General features: G+C 38.2%; 1 protein-coding gene across 1 annotated transcript; it reads right to left on the reverse strand.

The window, feature by feature from the left end:
* Nucleotides 1-256: 256 nt before the first annotated feature.
* CPO (carboxypeptidase O) lies at nt 257-14118 on the reverse strand. Its single transcript, XM_014880255.2, is given in 11 exon segments — nt 257-653; nt 1823-1907; nt 2851-3053; nt 3635-3725; nt 4858-4968; nt 5460-5564; nt 6425-6526; nt 7555-7669; nt 10165-10289; nt 10708-10783; nt 13959-14118. Coding segments are annotated over 11 exon segments (1362 nt in total). The 5' UTR covers nt 14039-14118; the 3' UTR covers nt 257-384.
* Between the last annotated feature and the right edge of the window lie 4540 nt (nt 14119-18658).

Raw genomic sequence — 18658 nt, forward strand, 5'->3', positions numbered from 1 at the left:
CCAGAAACACAAAGAAGTCAGTGGCTGAGGCAGTAAGAAAGATTGTGACAGATCAGGACTGCTGCTGACAGAAGGGCTGCACAGACTCAGGTGAGCCCCTGAAAACATGCTCCAAAGATCCAGGGAGTAATAGTGATCTGTCCCCATGAGTTAATGTTTTAAGATTGCTTAAGAGCCAGCAAATGAAGCTTGGGAAACGGCCACAGATCTTTATCTTTTCCTGCTTCCCAAAAACATAGCTATCAAACCACAAGTCCTTTTATTTTATGGGATAAGCCTTTATTGAAATACTTTACATTAAGTTCCTTTGATGAGGTATCTTTTTATTTTTGAGGGGACATTATATTTTGCATGTGAGTCCCTTGCTGGGTTCTCTAAGCAGTTTTAAGAAACAGTCCATGTAAGTACAATACTCAGGCAAAGGCTCAGGCCCAAGCTGCTGGAGGTCAGCACCACAGCTCCATTTAAGAAGTACTTCTTATCAACGTAGTCTATGATAGTTGTCACAGCCAACATAGTCTCCTCACACGTGGGCTGGATTTGGTCAGCAGGGAGAACAAATCCATGAGTACCCGTGTCTCGCAGTTCAAATGTGTAGGAGAGCGGAATGCCAATTGTGTGAGCCCAGTCCCGTGAGGAGCCTGAGTTACTGTCTGTGAATTTGAAAACAGAGAGGAGATATTTGGTTCTTTGAAAATACTTCTTGTTATAGTTAATACAAGTGTATACCAGAATCCCCAAACCAAGCAGTAATCATGTATCACTGTGACACAGAGAACAGTTTCTAGATGCTTTGATTCTTAGCTATACTAAAAGTCTTCCATGGAGTTTCCTAAGTGACAGTTCTTCATAAGATGATGTTGTACAATAATAGGAAATGAGTTTCAGGGATTCTGGTTTTAGCACTTTACTGTGACTAGTGGGGGGTACAAGATAGATTGGACATTTATCTGTCTTGTACTTCATTTCCTATATGGATACTGACTAGAATTTTTTTTTTTTAAGCATCATTTTGGTCAAATCTGAAAAATTTCTGGCTTCTCCCTGTATCTGTATTCATCTTCCTCATGGATTGTTTTTCTAACCTATTCAGTATAAGTACAAGCCCTAGGCACGGCAAGTTTCATTACACTTACACAGCATTGCTCATGCAGTCTGTGACTCAGGGACTGGCACTCAGGGACTGGCAGAGACAGCCACTGGAATATGCAAACCACATGGCTACTGGAGCCAACTACTTACTGTTCTCACTGACTAGCGTGACTTATTTCTTACTGGGAAAATATTGGGTTTACTAGGCAGTCTCTAGGGCCCTCAATCCTCTTTGTAAAGGCTGTCAACTCATATTAGCTATGATATGTTCGTGATGTGGCCATCCAGTCTGTTAGGAACAGGGCTGAAAGCAATATATTTCACAGAATTGCAGGCAGCTGCCATGTGATAATGTCTGATGGAGTAACTGTAGACCTGATTGGGATTTTAATTTTTGCTTGATTCCAGTGAAGACAAAAAGGAATTTTGCTGCTGACTTCAGCAGGATCAGGATGATCTATCACCAATCTCCTTCTGTCCTTTGTGATGGATCTGTGAGAAACACATGTAGGAACTAGCTTCTGATCAATGGTTCGTTTGTTCCTGCAGTCAGCTTTCTAACTTACAGAGTTATCTTGTTATCAAATGATTGCTGCTTACGTGTTGCACCAAACCAGCCCTTTAAATATTACTCAAAGTAGAAACTCAGCAAAACAGTACTTGCTGATGCATGTGACACAACAGTTCTTTGAAACACAAAGCAATAAAAGGGAAACATAAAACAACTTACATAAAATTGAAGCAGTTGATCCTACTCTGTAGCTGGTCCCATACTTCCCTTCCAATGCAGCAGCTGCTTCTTTTGCAACTTGCATCTGGAAATTCAAAATAGGAACAGCATTGGCATCAGTGGCAGTACCTTTGGCACTTATTTTGAGTGGACGGAAATTTTTGTCTTTTTCAGCTTTACATTTACATATGATCAGCTTTAATTTTTTTATATTACTTCAGGTCTCTAGAGGAACTAATTAGAAACATTTGGACAAATTGTTCTTGATTCTTTGTAATGCAAATTGTGTTAAAATTTTAAAGGTTACTCTGCTACTAGGTAGAGATGCTTTTCTTTACTGTAAAGCTGGAGCCTTAAATTTTGGAGAATTTAGAGTCTATGCTGTATAGCACGCTGGTACTGACTAGAGCAGTGATTGACCTCTTACTCGTTTTATTGCCATAGACTCTGTATCCCACCATCCTTACAAACTGATCCATAGACAAAATAAATGATGTCTCCAATGACTCATGTGAAGTCCGAAACCCAAATCCCTCATGCTCTTAACTAGTGCTTCAGCTACTGGAATCTTCATAAATACACACATAAGTGAACTTAAATCAGAACACTCAGAAATGGGGGAAGAAGTTACGAAGAAAGAGGTACTTACTTCACTCCCATTTTTCTGAGAGCACATTTGGAATACCCTGTCTGGACACAGTCATGATAGCCATATGTGTATAATGTCCTGGCATCCTAAAGTGCAAATTCATTCTTGTATGCAGCAAAAGTTGGTGCTCTTCTCCACTTACCTTGCTTTGCATTAGCCCTATCTGTAGTAGTTTTCCTAATTTAAGATGAAGAATTAGGAATTTCCGAGGCAAATAAACCTTACTGATGCTGAACAGAGAAGCAGTAACTCTGGGAGCCAAGTCCCTGAACAAGCCCAGCTCCTCTGAAGGAAAGGAAAGAGTGCAAATAAAGTTGCACCGCATGCTACTGCCTGTACTTGCTCTCTACAAAGGTAGAAGATGAGGGTTTTGCCCTACCAGTTCTTCATTGTTACTTGGAGGTTTATTTGTGGAACCATATGGAGTGAGGATGAGCTGTCCATAGGAGTGAATTGTTAAATAGCACAAAATGTCACTCTTCTTGCTTTTGATAAACTGAGCCACAGCTCTTGTCTCAGGCTCTGATTCTGGTCCAAGTCCACAAAAGACCTCACTGTTGCAGTCAAAAGATACACCAACACCTGGGGAGGAATACAAACACTGAATCAACGGAGAAATATAGAACACCAGTTCTGAGGGAACTGGGAAATTTACCTTGGAGTGTTAAGGCATGTGTTTACATGGGCAGGGCACTAGGCAGCTCAGTGGGGCTTTAGCATTACACTCAGTAGGTAGCAACTAAAATTTGCAACAAGACTGAAATATTTACTGCACATTTACAGGATGGCTGCAACAAAAACACTCTGACACCACCACAGTGTACCACACACCAGGGAAGCTCTGGAGGCTCCTTGAAATTCATGGCAAATGTAAATACTAGCTGTTAAGTGACTAACTCCTAACGTTCCTACCTAGAGATGATGCTTGCTCCTGCAGTGAGTTAGAGGTATGGTTACATAAGAACAATTTTCTGCTCACAAGAATAAGTGCTGGATGAAAGTCAGAGAGATAATATTTTGACAAACCAGGATTCTATTTTTATATATGCCTTGATGACAACAAGATGAATATTCCTTTCTTATAGGACTACATTTTATTTCAGAAACTAGTTATTACTCTTGCTTTACATTTATGTTCATAATCTGAAGTACATCAAACTTACTGCCCCAGGATGAATTGAAGTTTCGGTTCAGATCTGTGCCATAGCAGGTGCCATTCTCATATGGAGAACGGCTTTTCCTCCACAAACGATCCTGAAGAAAAATAATTTCTGTTACATAATAAAAAAATCAATGATCTATATGGCCCAGTGATTATATAGTGTGAATACTCCTTTATTTTTGACCTCTTCATTCTAACTAACCCTGGTATTGTAAGAGTACAACTCTGTGTGCAAGGGTGATAAAGCTCAGTGACAGACAATTCATCTACTACAGCCAGGCTGTCATCTGCCACAAACCTGTATGTACCCTGAAATAAGCCTCCTGACCTTTTTTTTTTTTTTTTTAAGTGTGCTTTTTTCTGTAGTACTCAACTGCTTCTGTGCAGTGTGGCACTCCTAAGCAAGACTTGGCATTTTGAGGGGTAAGAGATGATAATATGTTTCAGATTCAGGAAGTTAATTCTTTTTTGTCAGCTAATTTTGCTACTGCTCCTTGGTTCCCTGCTATACTCACAGCTATACTTGGTTCTGTGCAGACCTCGCTGCGCTGCCTGTATGAGCTTCCCAGCTGAATTAACTGTGCATCCAAGTGCAGTGTTTGGTACGGCCCACACCTCCCAGGGAGCAAGCTGGGAGACAGCTCGATCCACATGGTGGTAGCCATGGGCCATCCAAAGGTCCTGCATTCAGTGATGCTTCAACTGGGCACAGGGGCCTAGAAGCATGGTGAGAGTGGCTGAAAAACAACATTTTGCATCGTTGTTCATATCAGAAAAGGAAGATGATTTGGGAAGGCACACTGATTTCATAACCAAATATCTTGATATTTGACCAATTCTCCTGTCCCGTGCAAAGGTGCTAAGACACATCTGCTACTTGACCTCTTTTATGAAGAATGAATTACTCTTCCAGACATACTGAAGTCTATCAACCAGGCCTTGAGCTGTTATCAAAGAAATATGCCCATCACCAGAAACCCAAAACCAATTGATCTTGTGGTTTTGTCTTCCCAAGTCTCATGACATTTGCTAGGAATATTTAGCTCTGCAATCTCAAGTGATCACTGATATTGCCAGAAGAAAAAAATCTCTCTGCCATGAGAAGATTTATGTGAGTATCACTGTTTTCTGTTTAATTATAATTGCTATGACTCTGTCTAAAAGTAACAAAACATGCTAGGCACATCTAACTTTCAGTCTAGTTCCTGGATTTTCACTACTTACTTTTTCCCAAGAATAGATGTAGCCATCAATATTGAGGACTGGCAAGACATAGAAATCCAAGTTCTGCAGAAATCTGCTTATGTTTGGGTCAGTTTTTTAATTTTGAAGAATCTGAAAAGAAAAAACACAGAGCCCTGAGCAGAGAATTTGGTGGTAATCACTGCAAAGAGCAAGTTTAGAACTATCATCAGGTGATCACTCACTCCTGGATATCACCATGGTAACATCTACTTGGTCCCCAATGTGCCGGGTACTTCTTCTATACACATGGAACATTGCTATATCATAGATTAAGGTTTCTTTATTTCAGAAGGATTGTGACTTTTTGATACAGAGAGTCTTGATCCAACAGCCACTGTGAAAAAGGGAGAGTTTTGGAAGGCTTTGGAAAGGTGTAGGAACTGGTGCACTAGCTAATATTGTCCCATATCTCAAACTGTGATTTGGACTTTGGTCTCCACAGATATCTGTACTATACACTAATTTTGCAAATCATATTTTAACAGAAAAGCATAATATTTGGTACCAAAATAGAAAAGATAACCAAAGTGTCCAAAGTGATACGGTTTGCTTATTATCTAAATGGAAGAATAAGGACTCACTTCTTTTACAAACCACTGACAGAAGGCTGGAGAGATCCATTCTCTGGCATGAATTCCACAGTCCATCCAAATGATCTTTTTCGGTTTATTAGATGGTTGGCTAATCTGAGAGAATGTAAATATGATAATTTAAAAACTGTTACATTGCAATAAAATAGCTTAATGTAGTACAAGAAAATAAAAGATGTGCCTTGTTATGCTGTTGTGCCATTGAGCCATCTGAGATTATTGTTATTACTACTACTATTATTATTGTTATTATTATTACTATTATTATGGACATCTTTATGACAAGCTCTTTTTCCTAACAACCCCATCTTTATACTATTACAAGGCATGAGTTTTAAAGTGTCTGTTGAGCAGAAGTGTCAATAGAACAGTTAATAGAACAGGTTAATAGAATAGGGTTTTTTTTCCCCTTTTTCATTTGTGTTCATCATTCACAGGAGTGGTTGTTCTTAGTTGAAAATATTTAAATTTTTTGTTTTTAGAAGGGGAGTAACAAAAAGACAGAGTATCTAATACTACTCGGTGATAGGAACAGATTAGGCAATGACTAACCCAAATATTAAGACTATGGCTTTTTGCTAGTATGTCCAACAAAAAAAGTCATGGAATACTGCTAGCAGACAGGCTCTCTGTGTAAAATGTAATAAAAATAACAACCCAAAAGTCTTTATTCTCACACACAGCTGTTGCCAAGCTAGTTTCAGCTTGATTTGTATTTATTGTTTCAGTTAAATTTGTTGTTTTCAGTACATAATAGCAATAGCAAGCTCATAATGATAGTGTCTGTGAAAGCTGGCAGATTTTACTGTACTGTAGAGGAGTAAAACCATCTCCTGTTGTTTCAGTGAATTGGGATGAATGCTATCTTAGGAAACATCTGAATCCTGTCTTCTCTTAAGTACTTTTCTTTTTTTGTTAAGGTATGTTTTATTATTAAAGGAAATTTCCTCCCTTACCTGTAGATAATACATTGTTCGATTCTCAAATGTCTTCCCCAGGAAGTGCTGAGTCACCAGCTCACTGTTGTTCTGCTGGATCTGAGTCATCCATTGATAAATCTGAAATAGTTGCAAAGAATTCTTGGTCCAAAGTGGGAGTTTCCTCTTTCCCACTTCCATTCCCAGATTAAAGCATTTTCTTTTGTTTAGACAACATTTTCCTCAGAGTTTATTTCAGTCTGTGATGGCACAGGCATAGAAGGTGTTTCACATGCCTCTGTGCAAAGACATGGTAATATCTCACTGGTGTTAAAACAGATCTCTGTAATGCAATACAGATATTCCATTCTGGATCTTATTCAACATGCCCATCTTATTGGCCATCTTCCAATTGAGTTCACCAGACACGAAGCCACACCATCAACTCTTCAAACCATTATCACAGTCTCTTCCCTATCAGCACAGATCTTCCACATCTGAGTCAGCAGCAGTCATCCTCAATGGGTAGCTCAAGCAAAACCTACATGAGGGTTGACTTTGTTCTCTCATTTTTATTATTCAGCTAGGAGAAAGAATTACCACCATACACTGCGTTTGTCCAGGTTTGCTGACTGGTGCATGACACCAAGAAGCCATCACTGCTCACCCCTATGACACTGTTTTCTCCTAAAGTGTCAAAACCCTGCCCTTAAAAGACTTCTTTCTACAGATCTCCCACTGTTCACCTCTTCTTCCCCACTGGGATTCCAGACACCACAATAGTCATTGCACTTCACATTTGGCTCAGCACCAAACAAACTGGGACTTAAATTAAGAAATACCATAGATAAAGAATGAAAGGGTAGAAAGGTAACAAACAAATGCAACAGAGATTATTATCTGCAAAACAATGCAGCTGCTTTGCACGGAGCATTTCTATTTTGTTCAGTGAAGAACTGAGGATTTAATCAAAATCAATGGCAAATCCATATTCAATTCAACAAGGCTAGGATTCTAGTCAAAGAGTAAGGACTGGTTCTTTAAAGAAGAAAGTCAGAAAGAGGTCTGCTGACTTCAGCTGAGCCTTCTGTAAGCACAGAGTTGCCTGCTGTGGCATTTACAGAACAGAAAACAACAAAGCACACAAGCAGACTTAGGTTCTTCTTTACCTCTTCCATTTCATGGTATTCAGTGTAGACATAACCTCCTGACACCTGTCTGTGGCTGCTCCTCTCTCTTGGCATGCTCTGATCCACAAGTTTCTGCACATCAGGTATTAGGACTCTGAAGGATAGGGAAAGGGAAGATAGAAGAGCAAACATTACCAAAGAGTTACTGCAGAACTGCCATTCTTTCATGTGGTGAAACTCACCATTCATGTGGTGGGCACATTGCTTACATCAGTAAATGAAAGGATTTAACCTCTTCTGTTGTGATTTGCCTGGCAAAATCTTCACCATAAGCATTACTGTTACTTCCATGTAAAACAAAGTTCAAAGTACTGAGATTTTCACAGGGTTTTAACAACAATCATTTTTACCAGATTATTTTAGTTGTCAATTTTCTATAAGAAAAAAGTTCAAGATTTTCTTTTCTTCACCACTTCTATTTTTGAGCAAAACTCTGAAAATACCACCTTTGGGAAAAGGAAGTGAAAAATTTAATATTAGGGTTTCATTGCATTTTATTAAGACATTTTCAATTTTCAAATTGAAAATTCACAGAAATACTCATTGCAATTTCCAAAAATCAGAAAAAACTCTTTATTTGCTTCAAATAGCTCTTTTTGCTTTTTAGCTACAAAAACAGCTCAAAATTTATACTATAAATTTTGTGTAACACAAGCATGATTCCATGATCCAGGGAGTCAATAAAACCTTTTCCTTGGCTTCAGTGGACTTTGGATCAGAGGTTTTTCTTTCTCTTTTTATTTTTCTTTTTGTGATAAGACAATTGCAAAGGTAGCTCCAACACTGTTGATCTCAAGTGCTGGAGGTGGTAACAGGCTTTTCTGCTGACAGTGGCACTTATCAGCATTTCTGGAAACTGCACATAAGAAACTTTTAATAGTAGTTACAGCTGACTTTCACTCTGAGCTTTGATGTTTATTCACATCTAAACTTCAAACTAAAATTCAGGCAGTGAAAATTCCCATGAAGTGAAACCACACACACAAAATACCTTATCAGGGCTCTGGAGAATTGAAACCACAGCATCTGACACAGCTGGAATATTGATGTCCTTATTATAATTTGTCATTTATGTCTCTATCATTATATACCTAACTGTCATGTTACCTTCCCTGCATGTCAGCTGCCTTCTAAAGGGTTATTCCTGCTTTGAATCTATTATAGGAACTTTGACTCTATTATTGTTGTACTCATCTCAGCCTCTTTGGAATAGAAACCCCAAATTTTTGTCTTGGCTAATAATTACTCCTCTCTTTCTTTGGAACCCTATGTAAGGTAGATCCAGTTCAGGCCAAGGGAAAACAAAGTCAAGCTGCTAATTTCAGTTTAGTATTTAAATTTCCACTAAAATCAGTTGAAACCATTAGAAAATGAAGAGTCTTGACATAAAAAGGAGGTTAAATATCTTCTGGAATGTTGTCTAAGTACTGAATATCTAAACCTCATGCTAGATAATTTGTGCTGGCTCCAACCTTGTATCTCTTCATCTCAGGTTGTCAGGGCATGACACTTACTAAAGGAACTTGTCAGGCAAGATGCAGGATGTCAAGATCAGTTTTAACTCAAAACAGCTTTGAAGTGGCACCAATCCTCCTTAAACTCATCTTTGGTAAATGTCAGTGTATGTCCATAGGCCATTTGTCGTCAGCCCTGAATGACTACAGGGTTATTTATATTAAATACAGCTAAACTAAATTAGCTACTGGTTACCTGAAAAAGTCAATTCCAAATGGGAATAGGACTGTGTGAGGAATAGATCTTATTTAATCCCACTTGCCTTTATAAACATTCTTTGTCTCTGGATTAGATCTTTTGGTTATAAATTAGAGGAGACATGGCTGCGTAGATGTGATAAAACATTGTGGGACATTTGCAGGTCGTGGCTCCCAGTTGTGTGCACAGTGCCCACCTGCCACTGGGATTTTTGTCCCAAGCTGGGATGTCTCTCTTTGGCTGGATGGCACCAAGAAATTCTCACCAGCCTGGTGAATGGGTTAGGGGTAGAAAAATGAAGCTTTTGAAGAAAGTGGCTGAATATTTGCTTTGAAAGGTCTCTTCTCCAAACCAGAGGACTAACAAGAGACAGGGAAGGGAAAAGGAGGGCTAAAGTCTGCTTTCCTGTTGTGACACCAATTAAACCATTGGCCCCTCCAGAACTGGAAGGACCCTCCTTTCACATATCCATGCTTTCCAAGAGCAAAGCATGCTCCTGTAAGTAGTGGTTACACCAAGTTTGGCCTCTTGAGTTTAGACTAAACACTTGAGTCATATATCCAAGTGCCATCCTCTCAGTGGCCACTGAGAAGGCCAGAGCAGGAAACAAGACAGACTGGGCTGTCTCAGGTTCCATCACCAAAATCACAGTCCAGGATACGTGGAAGGTAAATACATAGGGCACAGGGGAATGGGCTTTTAAAGGTTCATACAGCATCTCTGGGTATGGCTGGTCAAGGTAAATTGGAGGCATTTGGAACAAAGGTCGGATCCTATTGCCAGTACTAGCTAACTATTTATCAGATAGGGCTTGGTTCTGACAGCAAGGAAGATTATTAGAGCCAGCCTTTCCCATCAAGGTATTAGAGATCGTACCTATAAGAGATCATAAGCTTATCTAAGCTGTCTTTCACCTCCTGCACCAGAGGGGCTGGGACCCTTATGTGGAGGTCTTCCCCAGCCCTGATGTCTTCAGGCAGCAGGGGCTTCCACAAATCCAGCTGTTCAGAGAAGAAAGAAATGCACAAATGAAGCTCTGTTTTCAGAAAGAGAAATATATTAGAGTAGTTGCATATCAAGAAATGAAAGAAGTCTTCCTTCAAATTGTCCCAGTAACTCTCCAGCCATCTGTTCATAGAGCACACAGCACAGGCTCAGTGCTTTTATTGACTCGGGCACCACTGATAAGGAGCAGCATTTTCACAGAGCCACAAAAAGAAACTAACATTGTCACATAAATTCCTTCAGGTAGTAGAAGAGCAATTCCACACTACACTAAGACAAAAAAGGAAAAAGTTAAATAAATATTTTTCTAGCTTACTCTTTACCCTTCAGTCCTGTCATAAGCTCCATGCATATCTGTTTTACAGCCCAAGACCCCACTCTTCTCTTTGGGCACATGTGGTTATTTTTACTCACCATTAAAGTACTGCAAAGAAGCTGAAGATGCTGGACTTGCTGAAGTGTTTCTGGCATAATATGCAAAACCTGATCTCTGGAAATTCAGTAGAGAAGCAAGATCAGTTTTAACATCTGTTAAAGTATCCATGATTTAACAAGTCAAAAGGACGTATTTCGTTATGTAGAAGGAAGACAGAGCACATAACAGTGCTGTTCCAACAAAAACACCTCAGATTTATGAATTTGTGGAATGTTTTGGCGGCAAATAGGACTAAGTGATGTGACTTTTCTGTTGTTAAAGCATTAGCCACTCTGCTTACTTGCCAGTGGCAGTGCTTTATTCACCATACCAGCTTCACAGAAGCCAACTGCTTGCATGAGCCCTGATGTGTGTTTCTGCCTTTGCAGGACCAGGGCCAAAATGAGGGCATTGCTAATACATGATAAACTGTTTATTTGATTAAATGTCACTTTTTTTCCTCACGTTTGGGATTTATTCCAGGTTAAGTTTGTGCTTAGCTGGTCTATTTCAGCATGCAGTAACTTTTGATAGTCATGATAATTGAACATTGCTAAGAATTTGAGATGTCCACAAACTTCTTGTCATGAGAATAGCCGATTTATTCCAAAATAGTAAATATTGTGGTCTCCAGAACTGCACATTCTTACTCAACTCACAAGAAATAAAAATTACTAGTACAGAATCTATCATTTTATATTTCTAGAAAAGACACACAGAATCCTGTGTCTTAGTATGCTTTAATGAGATCCCACTAAGCTTTCATCTACTACATGCTTAATCTGATGAAAATATTTAATGTTTACAAAAAACAAATTAAAATGGATGAAAATGCAGAAAAAGCAAATCAGTATGTTCAGTTAAAAAGGCCCTTTGTAGGTTTTTTTGTATTTTTTTCAGTGTTTATTCAGATCAGCTTTCCAGGATTGACAGCAAATGTGATGTTTCTAGTGAAAGGGTTTCAGAGTGAGGAGTGGATGTTGATGACTACATTGCATTACTCAAAGGTGGGAGATCAGTTATCCACTACTGAAGAGAGCAGAATAGAATGGGGAAATGCTAGAAACTTTCCTATTTTCTAGCAACCAAAAACTGCTTCACAGTCTCTTTTAGTAACTTCAATGGACTCTTTACTGGCCAAGTATAAAAAATGAACATTTTACATTTTAAAGCTTTTGTAACAGAAATTCTTGTTGCAAAAGCAAGCCATGGTCATTATAGTCATCAACATAATATATTCTCATCATCTGAACTGCCATCTTTTGTGCTTCCATACAGGAATGTACAATTATCAGCTTAATATACATACAAATAGAATTCACTATTCATTCACTTTATCCCCAGAGAAATAAGAGGATTTGCAGGTTTTTTACATCTCTCTTGAAAATATCACCTTTGCTTGAGTGAGAACTTGATAGTTAAAACAGGCAGTTTACCACTGACTTATGAGATGCTGATAGCCCCATATCTGTGGGGCAAAATGATTACATTTGTATTGCTCACAGCAGTGATGCAACAGTCATGTTGTACAGATTGGTACAACAGTCATGATGTCTTTGTAATAAACCTTGTAGATGCAGGATAAACATCTTTGCTGGCAGAATAAACATCTCAGCTGCAGTTTAGAGTTTATTCTCTCTAAATGCCTAGGCTTGCTTTGTTCTTTGACTATCAGGAAGGGAAACAATATCCTGTAATATCTTTCTATCCTCATTGACATTATGTCTTAATTACAACAAATCAGAGAAATTCCAGACAGTCAGATTGCTGCCAGATGGCCAGCTCTTATTTGCTGATAAACCTTTCACAATAGCCAGTGTGGAGACAAACCATATTTAATAGTAAACTAAGATTAGAAAGCATACATTTGTTTATGATTATGGACTAAGTTACTCAGTGGAGAAGTGCAAAGTCAGCCCATGTGCCCCATGAGAACTACAGTTTTTCAAATTCTATAGTTAAGCTTTCTTAACAAATTAAAGGACTGTTCTCAGCACAAACTGTGTGTTCTTGGATGCTCATAGATTGGATATTTCATTTCATTGTTAAACAGAGCAGAGGACAATGGAAATGGACTTTCCTAATAATTTGGTCTTTGTGCAGGTGCTGCCCACCCAAAATCACATTGACCATTCAATATCTGTTTTTAAATTCCATGCAAGTACTCAACAGGTTCAGTTCTGGACAATAATTAGAAACAAAAATGAAAAATACATTAGCGGGGATCTTCTGAATTCTATTCACTGAAATCAGGCTCTAACTGCATCTCTGATACAAATCTAAAGACTAAATACTATCCAAGGAAATAACACATTTGAAGTAGTGATTCTGTGCTCTGCTAGGAGATTTTCCAGGAGAGCTGCTGAAAGGGTATGAGGGAACTTACTTGCTGTAGGTATTGCTTGGTTTTCTGTTCTTTTTATGACTATATTCTAGGGATATAATTCGTCTAGAGGCATTCAGCACCAGACTAATTTCTCCATTTAGTTTAGAAAATTCCATGCATAAACTTATATGTGTACTACAACAGATAGGTGGCCTCCACACTATGCTCATTCCCACCCTGCAAAATGGCAGCTACCTTGAAAGTCGAGGGTGAATGAAATAAAAGTAGTTTAGATAGGGAAACAGAATAATTTTACATCACTCATTTTCTGAAGTGGAACTGAGGATGGAAAATAAAGCATAACTAGAGATTTCATACTTTTCAAAACATTAATCAGTAATAAAAAAAATGTGATAGCTTCATTCTCTGAACACCTTGGAGTGAAGATTTTCTGGAATAATTCCCTTTGCTTTTTTTTGTAATTCTTACAGATTTCCACCAGGTCTTCGATATCTTTTTCACATAACCTAATCTGTCTTTTATTAATAGATGTAATTTTGCTCAGTCATACCCCTTGCTTTATACTCAGAAAAGGCATTTTACTCCTGCAGCATCTGCTTTCAAAGTTCATTATGAAAGAGACTAAGCCAAATGAATTTCAACTAATGGAAACAGAGCATCCTGAGAAGCATTTGAGGGCTATTCTGTGGCTCCTACAGCTCTAGCTATGTCTTTTTTGGCTTGGATTTGATTATCTAATTCTTAATTTCCCATCTTCTTGTTTTCTTTCCCATTCTTACAAAGCTTACAGCTTAGTAACCCTGTGTCCAGTTTTTCAGCTCATAATAGTTATTATTATTCTTACAAATTTTCTGGGACTTTCACTGCATGCACAATTCTTCATGAAACCCTGTTCACACTCACCTGTCATATTGTACTGTCAAGCTGAATTTTCCAGGAATTAGTATCCCCAGAGAAAAGATGATCCCAAGAGAAAGCCACATCTTTGTGCAAAGAACCCAGCACTGACAGTGCAGAACTAAAGAGGAGGGGGATAGATCTGGACTGAACACATGATTTATACAATTATAACATACAACCTATCCTGGAAGGCAACCTGCCCTTGACAAATCATTAACTTGACTTGTAAAATATAATTTTAGATGAATCATTAACATAGTTTGTAAATAGTTCTACTTTTTTTTAATTCTTAAGGGTCTCTTCCACATCCCAAAACACAAACACAATTAGTAACATTCATAGTGAAACGCTTTTTCTAAGAACTAAGAACATTTTTCTTCTTGTCACCTTTCTACCTTTGAAAATGTTTTGTAACAAAATTGGTATATTTAGACAAAGTGTTATCTGCAAGATCTATGGCAAATCATGATGGTTAGCTTATAAAAATCATAGAGATAGGGAAGACCAGAAAAACAGTTGTAAAACAAGCTCCATCCTTACTGTCTTTCTTTTTGTGTTTGTGTCTTTATGGAACACTTCGGTGACCTCTTAAGTGCAATTCTGTCACTTACCTAACTTAAAAGAGGACATGAAAGAACAACCAATGCTCCTGTAAAAGGGAAATATTGGAACATCACAGTCTCATCTAAACCACTCTCAGTTGGTCCAGATCAGTCTCTGGCCACAGACTTACAGCTCTACACTGTCATAAAGAGTGTTTTTGTTATATATTTTTTAAAAGTGGGCTGGTTACTATCTGAGATATTTAATTTCTTGTTTAGTTCACATAGCAAGAGTAAACATTTGTAGACTGTAGTTAGACACAGTTCTTCAGAAAGAAATTGTTTCTCTCATCCTCTCTCTTGGATTAAAGCTATTTTGTGGTGATTTGAAGAAGAAAACTGCATGGATTTGGGGTGCAGAAACTCCAATATGTCAGTTTGTGCACATGTGTAATGGACATGATACCATGCTGCAACTGTGAGGTATTTATAGGTTCTTCTTATCGAAGTGCAAGGTCCTCTTACATTTTTATGAAGGCTGTTATGAAGGAAACAGGCAGCAGAACTGTCCCAGCATAAAAGAGGAACAGCTTAGCTCAAAAATGTGTTCTCAAGAAACCAGGCTGCAGGCAAGAGAATGTGCTCTTCTTCATAAATCACACCAGAACCTTTCTGTTTTATTACAATCTTCTCAACAGCCTGGGCCTTAAAATGCTGAGTATTTCTCTCTGTGTAGATATCCAACCCACAGTGACTTCCAGAAGAGCTAAAAGAAGTCAAGTTTACAGGATTAGATGCATCTTCATTTGTGAGGAATCAGCAAAACAAATTCCTTTCGGAAGTTCATATTAACACTCAGGACATCTGCTCAGATAACCTTTGCTTTTGTTTCCTTTGTCTCTACCACTGCTATGAGGCAGATTAATGTTTTTAAGACTTCTGCAGTGTTGTCTGTGCCCTTTTAACAGATTTGGCTTTGAATTGTGGTTCAGTCCCTTGACAAGGACTCAGAATCTAGGAACAAAAAAAAAAAATAAAAATAAAAAAAAATAAATAAAATTTGAAAACAGAGGCATAAAGAGAAATGGAGCAAATGATAAGTGCTAAAATTCAACTCCAGCCCAAAGCTTTCACCTTTGTATTGACAGCAGAAGCTGTTTATTCCGTGGTGAAAACATCACTCTTATGATGCCAAATAGTTATGAAGATAGATAGACAGACAGACAGACAGATAGATAGATAGAGTAATTTTGCTTAATGAGTATAGAATTCAGAAGTAATGACAGTTGCTTTGATTCTGATTCTTTTCAAGTCTAGTTGATTTTAATGGGCTTTAGATGAAAGTTCTGTGCAAATAATTATGGACATTTCTATGATTTAAGAAATGAACTTATTTGGGGGATTTCATCAGAAAATTTGTTCATGAAAGACAATACTTCATTTTCTACTTGCACTCAGCTTGCAAGCAACACTTCTGGATTCAGAATAAAAGCCATTGGAGACATCATTCTGCCACTAATGCAAAAAAATATCTTGGGATGAGCAGTTAACTTCAACAAGCCTATTGCCCTCTTGGGCATAAATAAGGTGTTTCTCAGTAATAAAATCTGTTCTTTGGTCAGGTTCTTACTGGCAGCTGCTTATCTTTCTAGCAAATGTGGAGGGCAGCTTAATCCATTTATTCCCTCCTTGAAAACAGTGGGCAGAAAGGCATGGGACTTCCCGGGGAGAGGAACGGTCGTAAATATGTGGCATAAACATGCCACGTGAAGCCATGTGGTGTCCTTTTTTCCAAACAACTTTACTTTGCACATCTTCCATACATTCTTCTGAGAGCTTCAGAGCATTTTTTTTCAGCATCAGTTTAGCCTCTCAACTGTCCTGTTAAACAAGCAAATATTATTTCCACTACTTTACAAGATTAAGAAAAAAGAGGAAAAAAGTGACTCCCCAAGGTGACATAGGAACATTGCTGCAGAGCCAGGAATAGAATTCAGATCTCCTGACTCCCTGTCTGATGCTTCCTTAAATATATGACCATCTGGTCTACTGCTGGAAGTATAGATACTATATGCTGACTCCAACAAGCTGGCTGCTAAGCCTGTTAGTTTATCCTCTTTTTATCCTATACTGATATCATCTCCAGCTAAGCTTTTGGCCCGGAGTCAAAGTGATTTCCAGTGTTTGAATGATTCAACCTGCTTGTTATTGTTTTAACCTTGCACCACACATATGCTCAGCTATTTGTGACTTATCTGCATACAGTCTGTGTAGCAACAGCCACAAGCTAGAACTGTTTTGTTTAAAGATTGCATACTGAAGCATACCACATGTTTTAAACAACTATCATATAGCAGTGAGGTTGATCTTGGTAGCTGCCTGCACCCAGATTCCCTTCTGAGCTGCATGTTACTTTCAAGGACAAAGAGCTTGTAAAAAGACAACAAAATGTACACACTTGTGTGTCTCCACAAACATCAGTTCATCATGTTAAGGTTTCCCACTTCACAGCTAAATCCCATACTGAAACTAAAAACCTGACTAAACTAGATGGAATTCAACACAATCAACATTTCTTAAATCATCATTTGGATTCAGAGAAAATCATCCACCATTACATTTTCTTCTCTCTCTCATAGCTGCAGAAAACTCACTATATCTGTCCAAAACAGAATCATCACTCAGTGGGGTCAAAACTGTAGCAGACTAATGTGCCTTAAATCCTAGGCTTGCACTCCACTGAAGAGAGGGGTAGATAATTCAGCTGTTTTACTAAAATGTCCTCTGGTTATCACTGTAATTTTACTTGGAGGAAGCACACAATGAATTGACAGTTCTGTTTCCCTTTGTCTTGTCAGCGGAGATAGAACATTCTATAGGTATTGTTTTTTTCTGTGAGTACCAAAAGATTTCTGGTTTTATGTGAGCAATGTTCAAAACACTCCAATTCATTCTACAAGATTAAATCTATATCTGTATCTCTGTAATTCTGTAGCATTTGTGTATTCAGCAATATGTTGTGTGGTCTGCAGTGTGAATCATTGTTCCCCTCAGTATTCCAAGCCTTCAGCTTCCACAACTCTGTTATAGAAAGGTTTTACTGAAAGTCTCTTTCCATTGTGATTTGACAGTGCTAAGTATTCTCAAACTTCATTGTTCCAGCAACAATCTTAGGATAAATGGGAATATACTGGAAACTACACTGAGTTACAACAACTTTGTTCTAGAGTAATCTTGCTGATGTTTTCTTGCTCTCCCTCTATCTCTGCTATTACAGTGAAAACACTCCATTAACCTTACATTTGGGACTTTAAAATAATCATAAACCAGGAAGAATTCCAGCCAACATACACTAGATTAGAATGACATTACTAGCAAACCTAAAAATTGGTTCCATTAAGCCAACCTTAAATGTCCTGCAGATCATCAAGCGCCGCAGGATGCATCAGCTTTATCTTAGTGGAACTAATTTGACTACTGGCACATGATCTAGCAGTTTCTAGAAATACACATTTACAGACACTTTCAAGGATGTCTCAATAGATTTTACAGCATTTATGTACATAGATACTCACATATTTGAGCACAACCATAAAAACCAGTGTGTTGTGTCAGTGTGGGAAATAACACCTGCCTTTTCTCCACAAATCCTGTGATGCAGCTTTTAGACAGCTTTCTTATCAGAGAGGAGCTTCAAGTAATGATTCAGCAAGCAGCTCCTTATGGAAGTGGATGAAATCAAGCTGACAAAACCTGTATTGGTCTAATTAGCCTGGCAGACCAGCTTCCTCAGACACCATTTTCTTTAACTAGGAAAGAGAAATGTTAGTACTGAATTGTCTTTCCTTAGCAACAGGTGGCCTGAATGGTTATTTGTACTTCATCCTTTAGACGGCAAAATATCACTGCTTAAGGATGTTGAGCTTTAATGTAAAGTCTGAATTCAAGATTGTATTTACCATGTGTTACTCAAAGGTAACAAACTCTTTTGGTTCTGTTCTAGGGGTTAAGGGTGATCATGTTTACAAGGAGTTGTGCACAAAATCCTACATTCCTTATGTAAACAATTCCTGTGGGAAATTATTCTGCATAAGGATTGTGCAATTAAACTTTAAAAAGTACTAGCAGTGTTTTTCAGGTGCAGTGGTAAATTGCTTAACC

The sequence above is a fragment of the Sturnus vulgaris genome, chromosome 7 (assembly GCF_052056855.1).
Source record: "Sturnus vulgaris isolate bStuVul1 chromosome 7, bStuVul1.hap1, whole genome shotgun sequence".
NCBI classification, from domain to species: domain Eukaryota; kingdom Metazoa; phylum Chordata; class Aves; order Passeriformes; family Sturnidae; genus Sturnus; species Sturnus vulgaris.